This window comes from Montipora foliosa, chromosome 6 (genome assembly GCF_036669935.1).
Source record: "Montipora foliosa isolate CH-2021 chromosome 6, ASM3666993v2, whole genome shotgun sequence".
Lineage (NCBI taxonomy): Eukaryota > Metazoa > Cnidaria > Anthozoa > Scleractinia > Acroporidae > Montipora > Montipora foliosa.
Window position 1 is genome coordinate 34266982 of NC_090874.1, and position 10000 is coordinate 34276981.

General features: G+C 38.1%; 2 protein-coding genes across 2 annotated transcripts in view; both read left to right on the plus strand.

Annotated features, from left to right (window-relative positions):
- The first annotated feature begins 37 nt into the window (after positions 1-37).
- Positions 38-1319, plus strand: LOC138007189 (uncharacterized). The gene has a single exon (XM_068853962.1). The coding sequence runs from the start codon at positions 349-351 to the stop codon at positions 1156-1158; it is 810 nt and encodes a 269-aa protein (XP_068710063.1). The 5' UTR covers positions 38-348; the 3' UTR covers positions 1159-1319.
- Positions 1320-8674: 7355 nt separating this feature from the next.
- The window catches only part of LOC138007190 (galanin receptor type 1-like), a 29215-nt gene continuing 27889 nt past the window's right edge, over positions 8675-10000 (plus strand). The window contains exon 1 of the mRNA XM_068853967.1: positions 8675-8897. The gene's annotated coding sequence lies outside the window, so the exon portion shown is untranslated. The remainder of the gene's footprint in view (positions 8898-10000) is intronic.

Consider the following 10000-nt stretch of genomic DNA (forward strand, 5'->3'; position numbering starts at 1 on the left):
CGTCGCATAAATTGCAGAGCTGCTCATAGAACGGGTCACAAAAAACAAGGTGCCATAACTGTTTCTACTTAAACCTATAACATCGCCTTCTCCATGATAAAACGACGTGTCGTAGCGGGCCTTGCAGGTTGAGTTTCTTTTCGCACAAGACCTTACGAGAGAGAAATCATTCAATAATTGTTAGTTTTTTTCGTCAACATGTACGCCATGCGTACCTATTTTCCTCATTGTTGTGCGTTTGTTTATCTCATGACGCATTTTCATTCCAAGCACGTCGCATAAATTGCAGAGCTTCTCAAAGCACGGATGACAAAAAACAAGGTTCCATAACCGTTCAGTTCGTCCACAATGCGGCTGTCTACAGTTACTCTTTTTCTTTCCTTCGCAATTTTGCTGATGGCGCTTTCCATCGTTGCCAGAGGCAGAGGTGGCGGTCGCTCGGGTGGGTCACGCTTCAGATCTAGTTCACGTCGCTCTTCCTCCGGTTCCAAAAGTTCCAAACCCACAATCACAAAGTATACACCGATCAAAGCCACTACTGTTCGTTCTCCTGTAATCCGCAGCCAAACCAAAGTTGGTTCCAAAAGAGACACGTTCAAAAAGGCTGTGACTGGCTACTTGCTGTACCACTATACTTTGAGTAATGCTCGCGTGTATAGAAGCGGCTATCCAATGTACCGCTGCTACGTTACCGTCCCGGAGAAACGAGCCGTCAGGATCATCTCCGAAGAACAGAGGTTATTAGATTCTAGGGGAAGGCCATGTGTCGGACCATTTTTTTCGCAGACGTTCTCGCTTGAAGACGATATCGATCAACATCTCATTTCGATGACTACAAACGTCACTTATAAAAAGACCGGAGAGACGAAGACTTATCACAATGACACGGTTTCTCTCAAAGACATTTTGGAACAAGATTTTGAAGTGAAGACTCTTTCTCGATACAACATCACAATTGTGCCACGAACGTCGTGTAGTCAAGTTGAGGAGACGATCGAAGGCACCATGATTACTTTGTACGAAACAAACCCCAACAAGGCAAGCTCTCGTTACACGAATGTCGCCCCTACCGTCTTGCTTGCAACGGTGATTGCACTGTGGATGAGCCCCGTGTTTGAGCTGTTCCAGATCAAGTTTGCCTTAGATGTATCTGAGTGATACAAGGATATTTGTAACTGATTTGTTATCCCAGGTTTTTTCTTACTTACTATGCATTTATCGAAACTGATGCAACGGGAATTAATATAAGTAAAAATTTTGTAATGAATTATATCTATAGAGAAATTATGAAAATTTGCAATAAAACATATTTCGCAGTTGATTAATCGCTAAGTCATTGATTCCGTCATATATGAAGATGTACATTTCGCATTTAATTAATTGCGAAGTCACTGATTCGTTTATGTATGTAGACGAACATTTCGCAGTTAACTAACTGCAAAGTCCTTCGCTTCTGTAATATGTATAGAGAGACATTTTTGCTAAATTTCATTTGTCTCCATAGAGTGACATAAATGCAAACTTTGCAATTGTAAAATCTCTCATTTTCCCGTGTGCCTTCATAAACATAAACGCATTTATAGCGGAAAATTAAGTCAAATCAGTGCCTAGAACATGAAATTCCTCCGAAGAATTAATAATTTGAACTCGGTACGTCTATAGATTCAAAAACATGGAATCACATAAAATTGCGTTACGACGTCATTGACGGGTCACAACGACGTTTTCATCAAACCTTCGTGTGTGTTACGGCCAGTTTTCGAGGAAGCCCCACAAACCACATACCATTGGAAAGCTTATGAAATGTTGAATTCGAGGGGAAAATGTTTCCTTTGGCACTCTTTTCAACAGAAGCTGGTAAATGCCAAATTGACAGACTGACATTTCAGTTGAATACATATATCACCTTGACATACAAAATGCAAAATTAGCCAAAGACTCACCAAAAAGTACCTGACTCTAAAGAAGCGTTCAAGCATTTTTTTGAATCCTTTTATTTAACCGGCTAGTTTCAGTATCGATCAATTCCCGAAACGTAATGCGGCAGAAGATTTATTCAAAACTAAAGAATTTGCCGACATACTTGCTCCTTCGTGATCAGAGCATGTTCTGGCCAAATTCCACGGAAATCCGTCGATTGCAAACCCCTCTTGATTCTTTTATCAAGTTAGAAAAGAGAAAAGTATTTTTTAGAAAACGAATCCAACGATTTTGTGTGCATGGCCCGTCTCCTCAGTGAGAGAGTTCAGTTTCAGTTCAGTTTTCAGTTCAGTTTTTATTATGTATTTTGCATAAAATATCACAAAATTATGCAATGCTCGCAGTTAGCAATAGCTAGTCGAGGCGAGCATTGCTTACAATAAATATTCCAGATAAAATGGTTACAAATACATAACTACACATTCACATAAAAATAAATAAATAAAATAAAATAAATTAGTTTTAGAATACAGCCAGTGCAGTGGAGAACAGCTTAAAACTTGTACAGTATAACATAAAGAAACATGAAAAAAGTAGTTTAACTTGAATAAATAAATTTTTAACTACATGACATACTAAACTAAGGAGTCAATATTTGCCAATATTATCGAAACATCAATGTAATCATCATATTTTAGCAGTCTTTGTAAGAGGATATCATCAACATTATTTTTGAAGTTAGATTTTGACATTTGGCGGACTTCACAACTGATATGCTATTCCAAATTTTAACGCCAATTCTTGAGAAAGATCTTTTTTGAATATCTATTCTCGAACGTTTAAGAAAATAATCTCCTCTTTGCGATGATCTTGTCTCGTAAGGATGAATATCAGCTTGATGGGTGAATAGGTTAAATATATTAGGAGGTGTCCAGTTGTTTGATACATCAAGCATCATCACAGCCACAGATTTAAAATAGAGCATATCTAAAGGAAGAAGACGAGAAGAAATGAAGAAAGGTATTGCATGAGATTTGTAATCAGCAAAATACATTAGACGAAGAGCTCGTTTTTGAAGGGTCAAAAGTTTAGTTCTATGAACTTTTGCAGTATTACACCACGCTACTATACCATACATTAAGTATGGTTGAATGAGTGACCTGTAATATGGTGTAAAGTACTCAGCGGTACAAAATGCCTTATCCTAGAGATAATACCAATTGATTTACTTATTTTTGATGCAACATGAGCAATGTGGTAACTCCATGAAAGATTTTCATCGATGAGCACGCCTAAGTATCATGAACTTTGTTACGTTCCAAAGAGATATAGCTATTAGTGTGATGGTCAAACACCTTTAAGTTTACTTGATAGTTCAAGATCTTTTGTCTTGGTCGAAATATAACAAAGTTAGATTTTTTTATATTCAATGATAACTTATTAGCAACTAACTCAGTCATAGATCTTGCTTAGTTCTGTATTAACTTTAATATCTAGCTCCCTAAGGTTTTTATCAGCATACAAGAGGTTAGTATCGTCTGCAAATAAATAAAATTTAAGCTGATCAGAACTGTTAGATATATCATTTATGTAGACGAGGAAAAGCAACGGTCCTAGCACCGATCCCTGTGGGACTCCTGATAATATTACTTCCTTTTTTGATATGTTTTTGGCACCAATTTGAGTTGTTTGTTGCCGACCAAGCAGGTAAGAGGCAAACCAATTATTTGTTACCCCGCGTACACCATAGTGGTCCAATTTTTGCAATAATATTAAATGATCTACCGTGTCAAAAGCTTTCTTTAAATCAATAAATATGCCGCATGAATACATCTTATTGTCCATGTTATTTTCAATTTGATTAATTATATCTAGGATAGCATGTTTAGTGGAACGCTTTTCACGGAAACCATATTGTGAATCATTGAATATATTCTTTTTGTCGAGGAATGATTTAAGGCGATAATACATACTTTTTTCAAAGATACGGTTGAATACAGAGAGAAGTGATGTAGGCCTATAATTTGAAGGATCAGATGGATCATCGTTTTTGTAAATCGGAATTACTTTAGCAAGCTTCAACTTAGATGGATAAATTCCGTATTCGAGTGATTTATTCAGAAGTACAGACAAAGGTTGGCTAATAATGTGTTTAGCTGATCTTAAAATATGAGTGGGAAAGGAATACAGTCCATGTGCTTTATTTTGAGGAATAGTCACTATTTCCAGTTCAATTTGAGAAGAAGAGACGAGGTTGAAAAAGAAAGAACCAGGGGAATTTACCTGAGGGAGATATTCAGAAAGTTGTTTAATTGGATAGGGCATTTTAGACGCCAAGTTGTGTCCAACTGAGGAGAAAAAATTCATTATTCATCATATCAGGAAACTCGGAGGTATTATAAGATACTTGCTTGGTTTGTGGACATTTTAAAGAGGTTATAACTTTGTGAGCTTTATTCTTACGACCTAAAAGACTATTGATGCCCTCCCATACTATTTTAGTATTTTTCAAATTGTCTTCAAAATATTTGTGAAAATACATTTTTTTGCTTATTCGTGTGAGCATCAAAACTTTATTACGATAGGTCTTGTAGGCATCAGTGTCACCCGAAATAAAAAGTTGATTTTTTATTTTAATTGATTTTCTAATTGCCTTAGTTATCCAAGGTTTTGATAATCGCTTAATCATGCGCTTTAATACTGGCTTTAACGGTGCGTGCTTGTTGAGAAGATCATTTAATTTATTCTAAATTCAGAGAAAGATTTATTCACATCAGTGTTTTTTGAGACTGCTTGGATCAAGTCAAGTTGGGAAAGGTCGTGTAGAAATTCTGTTTCAGAATAGCTTGAATAATCCCGTGCTAAATTTTTATGACAATCATGCTTGAAAATAGTTTTATCCGAGTGAAGAAAACAAAATTGTGAAAAGTGATCGGTTAGATCGGAAATTATGTTGCCACTGGTTATATAATCTTCAAGATTACTTATAAAGATATTGTCAATAAGTGAATAAGAATTATTATACACTCTTGTTGGTTTATCGATTTTTGGCATTAAGTTAAAGCTTTGCAGGGAGAGAATAAAGTTTTGAGCATATTTACAGGAATGAAAACGGAGAAGGTTTAAATTAGTATCACCCATGAAGATAATTTTCTTCCCAGAGGCGCTAAGTTTTTCAATTTTTTCATCAAAATGTTCTTGAAAATGTTCTGGTGAATTGTGCTGTCTATAGACCACACCACAAATCATATTTGCTTTTTTTGGCAAGTGCAACTCAACCCAGAGAGCCTGATAAGCTTCATTAGAGGTTTTTTCAATAACTGTATATTTGAATCTTAGGTCTTCTGTCATTGTTATGTAACGCAATCTGCCACTGTCATGTTCTGTGACCTCTGTTACTCATGTGTAGTGTACTGATCTGTCCAGGTCTCTGCCAATCAGTGGTTGGTTCGTTAGAAAAAGAAATAAAAGCTGCCTGTCGAATTTGTAACACGCGTTCACGCCAAGTCGCCCGGTCGTTTTCACTTGCGAATTGCTGCAATGGCGAGCGTCAGAGTACCCGTTTCTTTTTATTTGACGCGGGAATTGGGCAATGTATATAGCCTGAAGACAACCCCCTCCACAAAGAAAAGTTTAATGAGCTTATTGAAAGAGAGAGGCACAAAGAAATTCGTAAGTTCAAGAAAAAATTTTAAAAACTTTACTACCATTTACGAAATCACGTGAAGTAAAGGTCTGGGAGCAAACCCAGAAAATCATTCGCTAGAATTAACGAAGTGGTGGGCGGTGGAGTTGAAGTATTTTCTATTCTCACACAAGACAAGAGTAAGGGAAACGATGATTAATTAAAGAATGGACTGAATACGTGAAATTAAAAATGTTTCTTCGAACGGCGAACAAAATATACTCTTAACTTGACTGCACACTTGGTCGATCGAATTTCCCAGTAGTCTGAGACGCGTACATAACTTGAAATTAATCTCACTGAGAAAACTAAGCGCGAAAAAAAAAAGATTAAGTATAATGGGCAGTGTACGTGAGAAAAACTATGTGTAAGCTTAAAATTCTCAGAAGCAAATCCAGCTAGAATGTACAAAGTTGATAAAAGCGCGAATATTTTGGGGACTTGACTTAGACTCGTACCCAGTGCATTTTGGTATACTCGAAAGCCTGGTTACCTCTTTATGCCAAGCTTTCAAGCTTCTTGCATTATGACTCGGTCCTGTTCCTTCTCGGTTTCAACTCACCCGAACACCATTGAGGATTCCGTTTTGCCTCATAAATTCACAATAACTAATTTCATGATAATCGAGTCTAACAGGAAAAAATATATGCCTGTAAACATTCAAATTAGAAATATCGACGGAACGAGCGCGCCATCAGATTAAGTATCTAGGGGAAATGATTGATGACTGCGTCTCGTGGAAGTATCATATTTCGTATATCTGCACGAATCTCCAGGAATATCGGCATTATATATCAAAGCTAAGACATTACCTATCTGTAAAGCAACTTAAGCACATTTACTTTAACCTCATTTATCCTTACATATCATACTCAATATTGGCGTGGGGCAGCACCTACATCTCCTCCTTGTAGGAAGTCTAAGCAAAATCATGTAGCTCGGTTAATATTCTTTGCAAACACACTTGGTAAAGATACTTAAAGTGCTCTCCCACTGCTGAAAGTGCTAGCCATACTCACCGTACATAAAATTTAGAATTGCTTTGCATTGCTGGATAACGACGATTATAGATAAAATCATTTAATCGAATTGCTTCGTCTCACAAGTTGCGGTACTTTTAATGTTAAGTTCGTTTGAATAGGTCAGTGTTTTCATGCTACATTAAGAGACATTAAAAAATGTTATTGCTTTCCCTTTTCCAAGCAACATTGCTAATTGACTCTTTTAAGAAACTAGCTCCTAAGGCTCTGTTTACTCTTTGGTAGTTGTGATCAGGACGTGTCTTCTCCTAAGGTCATGAATCTGGTTTGAAACAGGTGTTCGAGGAAGGTGCTTGGTACGCTAGGCCGACTATGTTTTTCGTTAAGGGTGTTTTGATTGTTTTTGGTACCACTGACAGTTTTTATTTCTCCTCTTGCCTTTTTGACTTACTCCCGCGGTTCCAGATCGGATTCATGACAACAGCGGCCTATTTTAAGTTTTCAATAAGTGTTTTTTTGTCTGTATTCTAATATTTGTAAGTAATTAAAAATAGGTAGCACCTGTAATCGTTGTTCTGTTCTTCCTGGACCACGTATGCCAGGTAAATTGATGGAATGGGCGGCGCTTATGCTCGTCCTTTCCTTCTTTTGTCTATTGTTTAACTTCGGTAATGTAACAATCACAAATCGTCATTTTCTCTGTAAATTTACTGTGTAACTTGATTTTAGATATTGTAACCTGTTCCTTGTAATTTTTGTAACTCATCGTACTCCGATCGTGCTAATCTCATGTTGACAAACCTGTAAAATACTGTCTAAACAACGATTCCCTTTGTTGTAAAAAAAGATGTTAATGAGCTGACGCGCAGGCGTAATGCGTATGGCAGGCGTCATTTTGACGTGTGATTGGCACTTTATTGATCAGTCGGACTAAGAACATATAAAAGGAGCTGTATACCTTAGGAGAGCAAGAACTAGTTGAACGAGAGCTGTAAGGTCGACCCGAGTACGGCAAATAAAGATGTGAAACAGCAGGATTGTTGAGAAGTCTTTTTTCCCCCAAAATATTTCCTCGGCCACTTATCTTCATTAAAACACCATTGATTTGTGAGGTCTAAAGCGCGGTTACTGTTGAGTGGAGCGATTTCAAACCAGATTGACATGGGTCAATCATGTTACGTTATTCAGATTGAAAGTCTGTTCCCGAGACGTCCGCAGCTATTAAGCATGACGTCAAGCGAACTTATCTGGTATTGTTTAATGACGACTGTAAGATATTCAGCATGGCTTTTGGAGTCATATTCGTCATCCAATAAGTCATTAGATTCACAAGAAATTGTAGAACCTACCTTTGAGTCAAGATAAACCAATTTCCTTGCTTCTGAAACTCGTTTTCGACAACAAACCGTTTTTTCACGCGGAATTCCACTGCGCAACGGTGGCTCAGTTGGTTGAGCACCGGGCTGCCATGCGGGAGGTCGTGAGTTCGACTCCGGCCGGACCAACACTCAGGGTCTTTAAATAACTGAGGAGAAAGTGCTGCCTTTGCAATTACATCCGCAAATGGTTAGACTTTCAAGTCTTCCCGGCTAAGGACGATAAGGCGGAGGTCCCGTCTCACAAATAACTTTCATGTTCATTAGTTCCCTGTGGGACGTTAAAGAACTCACACACTATATTCCAGAAGAGTAGGGGATGAAGTTCCCGGTGTTGTGGCTGTCCTCTGTGTGTATATAGGTGGGTGGGTATAGCAGGTCCACATCAGCTGAATTGCTGCCAAAACTTCAACCTGCTCAAACAAATAAATAACAAACAAACGAAAGCCACTCGCAACGCAATTCTTTTGACTATGCGGATGTCTCGGGAAACAGACTTCCGTCTTCTTGACATCCAAAAATCAATATATCCCAAGGGTTAGACTGGGTGATTTTCTCTCTATCTCCTTAATTTGTCTTGTCGTCGGTTAACCATAAATGTACATACCTCCTATTCTATGTCATTCAAAAAACTCCCTTCGATTCCTGTACCGTCTTAATTTCTTTTTCTTATTGCATTGTCTAGACAGGCCCAATTTACATGCCCCGTTCATACAAAATTGGGCTGTTTCCCTGCTCTGACAACCGTCGATAAAAACTAAAAAAGTACGATTTATGACAAGCAAATGTATTTTGCCCTCAAGAGTGGGCAGGCATTTTCAAACTTGTAAGCGACCAGTTAGTGTCTTCTTCATATGTTCGCGTATCGGAGCAAGAGCAAGAACTTTCGAAATTCGACGCAGCTGACTTATGGTAGTGTCCGCCGCTGAAGCCACGGTTAGCGTGATTCCTTTCATTTGACATTGCTTTTGTAGTCTTTTTCTGTCTTATGTATTTGCTATTCTTCTATTAAGTCGTCTTGAATACCGATATGGATATGGATATATGGATATTTTAACACGATATGGGCCCGAGAGGATACGAATTTTATGTTCGAGTGCTGATAGGATCTCTCACGAATGAGCGCAACGAACGAGTGCGAGATAATTTCAGCACTAGAAGATAGAATTCGTATCCCCAAGCGGCCATTTAATGTTTTAACGTTTTGTTTCTTATATAAATACTGCTGAAATGTCCAGATTAAAAAAAACTTGTCATTTTCGAAATGGCGAAAGGACGGTGATCAAACAACGAAAACTTGACGGATGCAGCATACATTTACATAAAAGGCATGGATCTACATCGGAGATGAGTCAGACACCACAAATTGCTTTTTGTCTCCTGAGTTGTGATGTGTTTGCGGGCGGATCAAATGAACTCTTCCTTTTTAAAGTTTAGCGTTGCGATAAAAACGAAGGACAATAGGCTTGACAACACTGAGAAAAGTTAGCTTTTAAGGGCCCGGAATGACTCATCGAATGCTTCGATTAAAAAGAATCAACATTGACCTTCATCGCTAATAGCTGTTTTTTAGTAATATTTGTTTAAGCAAAGCTAAAACATCATCGTTCACTATATTGTCAGGTGGTTCAGTTGGACATGATTGTCTCGAATAATGATCCCAGCGATCGAATAACGATTACTTAGTAATAATAAAAACCTCGAGATGGTTACTAAGCAACGCCCGTGTATCACGCAATGAATTGCGCCACGCAGGGCTCGCATTTGATTGGCTATCAATGGAACAATTTCACCTTTATTGAACTATTTCAACTTTCTGCTCTATTTCACTTTTCTGCACTCTGGTTGGGATTAATTGACGTGCTCTCAGCCAAACAACTACCCTGATTCTCAGACGGTTCCTCCAGCGGCGTGTCACGCACTCTTCTCCCTTTCAAAGGAAAGGGAGAAGAGTGCGTGACATGAGCGAACTGGACCGTCTGAGAATCAGGCTACCAAACAACGCGCTGAATTTTTTTGGTGTATATTACTAGTTTGGT

Bases quoted from the DNA above. Each gene is read 5' to 3' on its own strand.
- LOC138007189 (XM_068853962.1), top strand. From the start codon at position 349: ATGCGGCTGTCTACAGTTACTCTTTTTCTTTCCTTCGCAATTTTGCTG.